General features: G+C 38.2%; 2 protein-coding genes across 14 annotated transcripts in view; one reads left to right on the top strand and one right to left on the bottom strand.

Moving 5' to 3' along the window:
- LOC112153685 (protocadherin gamma-C5) overlaps positions 1 to 8,180 on the top strand; it is a 529,198-nt gene that overhangs the window by 414,715 nt on the left and 106,303 nt on the right. The gene's annotated exons all lie outside the window — the stretch shown is intronic.
- LOC118599240 (gastrula zinc finger protein XlCGF57.1-like) overlaps positions 5,980 to 8,180 on the bottom strand; it is a 5,551-nt gene continuing 3,350 nt past the window's right edge. The window contains exon 2 of the mRNA XM_036213923.1: positions 5,980 to 6,777. Within this exon, the coding sequence (XP_036069816.1) occupies positions 5,980 to 6,777 (798 nt within the window). The remainder of the gene's footprint in view (positions 6,778 to 8,180) is intronic.

The raw sequence follows: 8,180 nt of genomic DNA, 5'->3' as shown, positions 1-8,180 counted from the left end.
TCTCAGGTGTTTAGGACCCAGTATCATGACCTCAGTTTTTTCTGGGTTTAGGAGGAGGTAATTAATTATCATCCAGGTCTTAATGTCTCTGATGCATAAATTCAGTTTCTCTAGGTGGTCATTCTGGTCTGGTTTAATGGATAAATACAACTGGGTATCATCTGCATAACATTGAAAATTAATGCTATGTTTCCTGATTATGTTTCCTAAGGGCAGCATGTAAAGCGTGAACAGAATGGGCCCTAGAACTGAGCCCTGAGGGACTCCGTAGCTAACTCTAGTACAATTAGAGGACTGTCCATTTACATTAACAAACTGGTATCTATCAGATAAATAGGATTCAAACCACTGGAGGGCAGATCCCCTGATCCCTTAACAATCTTTAAAAGAGCAGTCTCTGTACTATGGTTCATTCTAAAACCAGACTGATATTTTTCTAAAATGTTTTTGTTATTTTAAAAACTCATAAAGTTGAGTAGCGACACTTTTTTCTATAATTTTACTTAAAAACGGTAAGTTGGATACAGGTCTGTAGTTATCCAGAGTATTTGGATCTAAACTGCTCTTCTTCAGAAGGGACCTCACCACTGCTGTTTTACAGGCAGAGGGGAAGACACCCGTCTGAAGAGAGCAGTTAACTATGTTTAAAAGCTCTGACTCAAAGAATCCATAAAATGTTTTCAAAAGTTAAGTGGGAATGGGATCTAAAAAGCAAAATATTTCCGCATCAACCAGGACAAAACTCCCCAGTGTTTCCTCAGGTAAAACCAATGCTGGTGATCTGTTAAAACAAGAGTATTGCACAGATGAAATGTTAGATCTTATACCATTGACTTTACCCATGAAGTGGTCTGCGAAGTCCTCACATGCAGCATTAGATGATGGCATGGATGACTTATTAAAATCTTTGTTTATTAAAATATGAATTGTTTTAAAAAGAAATATAGTATATTTCGTTTAAATATAGTTTATAATATAGAATGATAGAGCCTCTAGAGGCCATTGGCTGCAATCAACCTCCCAGCCACACCTGCAGCAAACTATCTTGCTACACAGACTCTGGGGTAGACAGGACAAAAGCCCTGAGTGAGCTGAGACAGGCGGAGCAAGAGGAAAAACGTCTGACCTCAGCGAGATCAAGCAGAAAGAGTTTCAGAATAAAGTTTAGGAATTGTAAAAAAAGAAGAACAGAGGAGTAGCAGTGGCCTTCAAAATAAAAGTCTGAGACTAAAGGGAATGCCGCCAAGAAATAGGAAGTAGAACCGGCCTTCAAAATATAAGTCTGAAACTGAGGGGAATGCTGTGAAGCAACAGGAAGTAGAATCTGTCTTCAAAATGTAGCCCTTGATAACAATTATTTGAGTGTGTTTTGGGTTTGTTTCAGTGTACTCTCGTACTTAAGTGAACTGTACCACAAAAAACTATAATTAAAGAAGTGGGTTAAATTATGTTACTTGATCAATAATCAAAGTTATAAATGGAATAACTATACTAAGAACAATCAAGTGTATCAACCTCCCCCTTTTAATAAAGAATAAAATAAAACAAAATAAACACAAATAAGTAGCAGTTTACCTTTTTACAGTCTTTCTCTTAAACAATATTTATATTTAGTCCCATAAAAAGAAACAGTTGTAACTTGAACTAAAGCCAGCATTTAATGTCTCCTACGTTGCAGACCTGATTTGATTCTGGGGTACTTCCATCCAACATTCCGTAGAAATAAAAATATAAATCTGTACCTCGGGTAAAGAAATCCTCTTATTCCGTTCACTTGTGCGCTCCCTTGATGTCCTCGTTTCTTTCACCGATGCAGGTTAGCCAACCTCCAGCAACACGGCTCCTAATCCAGCAGGTGCATCATGGGTGATCAAGCACACTCCAGCAGGTCTGCCTCCTCCTGGCGTGTGGTTAGAAGACAGGGTCTCCAGCCTTCACAGTGGCATCTCAGGTCCTCCGTGGATGTTTACCAGTCCGCCAACAACGTAATGGAGCTCGGTCGATTCGTGTGATTGATGGATAAAAGCTCGGTACTGTCAGCTAGCATGTGTTAGCTTAGGCTAAACTACCCACTAGTTAGCAATAAAAGAGCACTTCTAAAGCTTTGTGTTAAAGCTTATCCGACCGACAAACTCCGCTTCACTATCTTTAGAGAACTGCTAGAACTCGTGAAAAACCAGCAGACTTCACTCCCGCGCTTTCCTTCTCTACCTTACTTTTGTCTGCCTCTTTTTTTCTCACATATCCCTCTGCCTCTCTCTACGGGTGACCAAGGATTACTCTGAATCTTTTTCATCTAAAATAGATCCCAAACTTCTGAAAACACCAAATTAACAATCAACACAAAACAGGTAAATAAACAACATAAATTAATTATTTTATCCTCTGCTCTAAACAACAAACTATAAACCCTTTGAACCTTTAGCAAACAGGAATTTCCTTTATCCGGGTTAAAAAAAATAAAAGTCTCCAACCAGAACCTTCTCTTAGAAACAACTAAATCAAAATGACAAAGAAGATTTGGATAGAAACCTAAAGACCACATGACAGAAATTTACATTTTGAAACATTTAGGTCAATTTTTGAAGATTTTTTTAATATAATGAAGACAGGCAGTACTTTTGACCATTCTGAAGAATTAATAAAAAATGTAGAGATGAATAATAAATAGTTGAAGGCATAGTCCATGTGTGAGTCCTTCTGGTTGATCCCAAAGATGATGTTGTCAAAGATGGAGACAAACAGATGATCATAAATGAAGGAGTTGTATTCCTCCATCCTTCCAGTCTTCCAGCTGGATTGTAGATGAATGAGTAGTGGAAACCTGGATTTACGGAATCTCAGAGAAAAAGCAACATTCTGGTAGTAGAAAAAGTCCTGGATGATGTGAACTTGGTCCCTCTGTTCCCTTTTGAAGCTGAATTAAGATCTCTGGGGTTTTTGAAGGAGAACACTTTGAAATGCAATCATGTGCAGCGTTGGAGGCACGGATTCAAGCTGAACTGGACCTAAAGGCTTCTTCTCTCCACTGGATGGACCCGACATGAACTGAAGAGTGGTTGGAAAAGAACCTCCACACTGAGCAGACTTGGAAAAAGAAGATTTCTTCATTTGGGCTTCTGTAGACCTGGTGGAACACCGAGCTCTACCAAAGATGGATCCTACCTGTGGCAGTGATGAGATCCAAACCACTGCATCATGGGATTTGACTGCACATGTCTGTCAGTGTGGAACTGGGTTTTAGAGGATTTGTTTGGAGATTTTCTGAAGCAATCTTCAAAATCATAGAAAAAGGAGCCAAAGTCATTGTTAAAGTAACTCGAGTACTATTGGTTTGAAATGGACTTAATTCGGTCTGGAACGTGTTCAGTTTTAGATCATAAGTGTATTTTACCAGCAGAGAAGCAACAAACAGCAGAAAGACTCCCCACTTCGGACTGATGTTCACATCCACTTTATTCTTTACAGGAAAGATTAAGACAGAACACAGAGAACTAAAAAGAACAGAGAAACACTTCTGATCTCTGCTAGAAAACAGGAATTACAACAACACAAACACCTGGTGCACTCTTTATCCACCTCTTTATTAAGGCCTTGTCCACACGTAGCCGGGTATCTGCTAAAACAAATATATTTCTATACGTTTTGGCCTATCATCCACATGAAACCGGAGGTTTCAGTCACTGAAAACGGTGCTTTTGGAAAACTCCGGTTTTGCGTCTGCGTGTGGACATGAATAACCGTTGATTTACGTTTTTAAACGTCACTTTTTGCGACAATTAATGCATACACGTCAGTACTAGCTGCGTTTCCATTACACATTTGCGCAAAACTTTATCGAAATTCTAGGAATTTTGAAAGAAGCAATGTTTCGATATGACCCTGTTTCCATTAAATCATCATTTTGCTATAAAGCACAAACCAACTCACGCGATAAGTCATTAAAAACACGACGATGAATGAGAACAAGTATTTTTTTATTTGATTCACTAAAAAAGGAGCATTGTGGTGACGTCACAGCTCTGTCTGGAGAGTGCGTGCCGCGCAGAGTCTATTGACAGTCTCAGGTGAGAAACCTGTTCAGCGGTTTAAAAAAAGAAAAAAAAAAACGTTCCAGCAAGTAAGCTACTAGACCTTTTTCTGTTTAAAATCATGATGAGATGCATTTAAGTTTCTGTACCTGCACTCGGGCTTTTCCTCAAACGAGACTTCAGCATCTTCAGGCTCCAAGCTGCAGAAGTGCAGCTGCAGATGAATCTGTGAAGATGTCAGATCTCTCCTGCCGTCCACGTGTTGAGCTCAAGACAGACACACAAAGAGGCGCATCTATTTCCAAAAAAGTGTTTCCAAAACAGTTTTGCGAAAAATGTCTGTTTCGATACCCCAAATGCCACCTACCGTAAGCACATAAACTTTTTTTTGAAAAATGCGAGTTTTTTCAAAATTGTGGTGTTTCCATTAGGAGAATTTATTATCAAAATTCCAATTTGCCACTGTCAACTACTGTTCTAGGACAATCTGTTCTTCACAGAACTGTTATCTACTAACATGACTCAACAAAATATAAAGTGTGATTATTTTAAAATAAAAACAACAATGAAACAGTCATGAATCACATAAAGTGTTAGAATTAGAGATGTATAATAATTCTGTTGTTGTCATGGTAACACAGACTTAGACTATATTGTCTCGACATAAACTAATTAAATTAAGACAAGACATTAAACAAGACATTTCAACTTCCAAGTATATTTAAAAGAAGACATTTCTTGATCAAGTGAAATATTTTAGTTAACCAAGACAAAAGTGAAACTCATGATGCATAGAGTCATTTCCACATTCCTTCATTTTGATCAATGTGATCATAGTGGCTGATAGATGACAAAAAGCTAAAAACTGCTCTTAGAAAATGAGAATATTCTATCAGAAGAAGCATTAAAGGATGTTTTCAGATTCAGAAAAGTCTTCTTTTTTCTGGATTCAATAATCACTTGTTCCTCCTTTTCATAGAATGACTGCATCCATGTGGTATGGAGACCATCAGCCTGTGGCTCTGTGTATATGGAATGAAAGCTCAGGTTGCTTTGATAGCTGACTTCAGCTCATCTTCATTGTTGGCTCTGATGTCTCATCTTCTTCTTTAAAAACACTTGATAGATTTTTGATTGGCTCCAGCTCAGGGAATTTGCTGCTTCATCAAACACAGAAACAGTTTTATGGAGAAGGAGCTTTAGGTGCCTTTAGTAGAGTGGAAATGATCCAAGTTCTGCCGGAAAAGAAAAGCAGAATCTCCACACAGCTTGTCAGCAGTGAAGTGCTTTAGAAACAACTTCATTTTACCAACTGACAGACCATTTTAAGGACCTTTATCAGGCCATTCTTAGGTCCTTCAGAGGAAACTATCCATATAGATCTAATCTGTCTCTGCAGATTAGGTGCAAGAGGAACCTATTTCATCTCAGAGTCAATGCTAAAATGAAAGAATTTTGATGGTGTGTAGAGACTGTAGACACAATGTAGACACTTCCTGAAAGGGGCCGTCCTTACTTTGTGATGTCAGCTTGTGAGAACATGATTGTTTTTGAAGGTTAGGGGGGCTGGTGCTTAGAGAGCAGATATTTAGAGGATTACTCAGAAATTGTGAATGGATCAAAATACCGCTTTGGAGTTCTTTCTAGCGAGGAATGAACATTGTCATACAATTTTTAAAAGTTGATTCTACGTGGCCCTTAAAATAAGGGAAAATGTTTTTCACAATAGTTAAGGCTTTCTAGCTAAACCATTATTGTCTTTTCTTCAAGAGTCCTCTGCTGTAGGTTTCCCTTGTTTAAAAAAGGCTTCTCTCCTATATGAGTTCTCATGTGATTCATGAGATGAGATCTTTGGCTAAAACTTTTATCACATTCTTTACATGAAAAAGGCTTCTCTCCTGTATGAATTCTCATGTGATTTATGAGATAAAATGTTTTACTAAAACTTCTATGACATTTCTCCTGTATGAATTCCCATGTGTGATTTGAGATGAGATATGCAACGAAAGCTTTTATCACATTCTTTACACAGAAAAGGCTTTTCTCCTGTATGAGTTCTCATGTGTGAGTTGAGAGTAGATGTTTGACTAAAACTTCTGTCACATTCTTTACACAAAAAAGGCTTCTCTCCTGTATGAATTCTTAAGTGTGATTTGAGACTATGTATTTGAGTAAAACCTCTGTCACATTCTTTACACAAAAAAGGCTTCTCTCCAGTTTGACTTCTCATCTGTGTTTTGAGATGAGATATGTAACGAAAGCTTTTATCACATTCTTTACACAAAAAAGGCTTTTCTCCTGTATGAATTCTCATGTGTGATTTGAGATGAGATATCCAACGAAAGCTTTTATCACATTCTTTACACAGAAAAGGCTTTTCCCCTGTATGAGTTCTCATGTGTGATTTAAGAGTAGATGGTTGACTAAAACTTCTGTCACATTCTTTACACGAAAACGGCTTTTCTCCGGTACGAGTTCTCATGTGTGATTTGAGACTATTTATATGGGTAAAACTTCTGTCACATTCTTTACACGAAAAAGGCTTCTCTCCTGTATGAATTCTCATGTGTTCTTTTAGAGTGTGCATGCGACTAAGTCTTTTATCGCATTCTTTACACGAAAAAGGCTTCTTTCCTGTATGAGTTCTCATGTGTTCTTTAAGACTAGATACTAGACCAAAACCTTTATCACATTCTTCACACAAAAAGGCTTCTCCCCAGTATGAGTTCTCATGTGTGATATGAGACTACCCATTCGTCTAAAACTTCTATCACATTCTTTACACAAAAAAGGCTTCTCTCCAGTGTGACTTCTCATGTGTGTTTTGAGATGAGATATGCAACTAAAGCCTTTATCACATTCTTTACACGGAAAAGGCTTCTCTCCTGTATGAGTTATCATGTGCGATTTGAGACTAGATATTTGAGTAAAACTTCTGTCACATTCTTTACATGAGAAAGACTTTTCTCCTGTATGGATCCTCATGTGTGTTTTGAGCTGTGATACATAACAAAATTTTATGCCACATTCCTCACACACATGAGGTCTTTCATCAGACTCAGATCTCATGTGTACAGACACATCATGTGGAATTATTGTTCTTTTACCAGACCCTGCAGAGGAAAGTCTCTTTTCTATTGGGGATTGTTTGTGTTTCTTAACCGAAGTTGTCATCTTAAAGGTTTTTCTAACATCAGAATCACACTGACTTTCTGACATGTGTGAGCTGTCCACACTTTGGACAAGACTGCTGTCTCTTCTCTTCCTCTGATCTCTGTTCTGTGGCTCTGCCTCTTCATCTGGAGTTCCTTCTTCATCCTGACTATCAGTTCCATGAAAGCTCTGCTGATTGTTTAGATCTGCTTCACTATCCTCATGTTCCTCAAAAGTAGGAATCTCCATCAAGGTGAAAGTCTCCTTAATCTGTATAGTTTGTGGTTCCTCCTGCTCCTCTTGAATCTGTGGAGGTTCTGGTTCCTCCTGTTCCTCTTGAATCTGTGATGGTTCTGGTTCCTCCTGCTCCTCTTTAATCTGTGATGGTTCTGGATCCTCCTGTTCTTCTTTAATCTGCGGTGGTTCTGGATCCTCCTGTTCCTCTTTAATCTGTTATGGTTCTGGATCCTCCTGTTCTTCTTCTCTCTGTAGATGTTCTGGTTCATCCTGCTCCTCTTTAGTCTCTGGATAATTCTGTTCCACTCTGAAGTTTCTCTGTTGGTCCCAGAGATGATCTTCTTCCATCACCCAGTGTTGTGGGAGGACTGCACAGACACAAATAAAAGAAAGTTTGAACTCTGTTATATTTTCTTGTATCGTTAAGTGCCAAATTAAAATTTAAATCACCTCAGTCAGATGCCCTACTGTTTGAAATTTAAAGATTCTATCTATCCTTACATCTATTTTCTGAATCCCCAGAATCTATTTCAAGGTCCTGAAAATCCTGGAGTTTATTCCAGCCACCAGAGGTGTGGACTAGAGTCACATGACAAAGACTTGAGTCAGACTTGAGTCTTTAATTTGATGACTTTAGACTCAACTCAGACTTTAAGAGCTGTAACTCGTGACTTGACATGGACTTTAACCATTTAATGTTTTTCAACATTTTTTCTAAGTAAATGTGCTTACTGGAAGGAAATGGATAAAAAGGAAATG

This window comes from Oryzias melastigma, linkage group LG10, assembly GCF_002922805.2.
Source record: "Oryzias melastigma strain HK-1 linkage group LG10, ASM292280v2, whole genome shotgun sequence".
NCBI lineage: Eukaryota > Metazoa > Chordata > Actinopteri > Beloniformes > Adrianichthyidae > Oryzias > Oryzias melastigma.
Note: the sequence above shows the minus strand (reverse complement) of the source record. Positions and strands in the feature narration are given on the sequence as shown.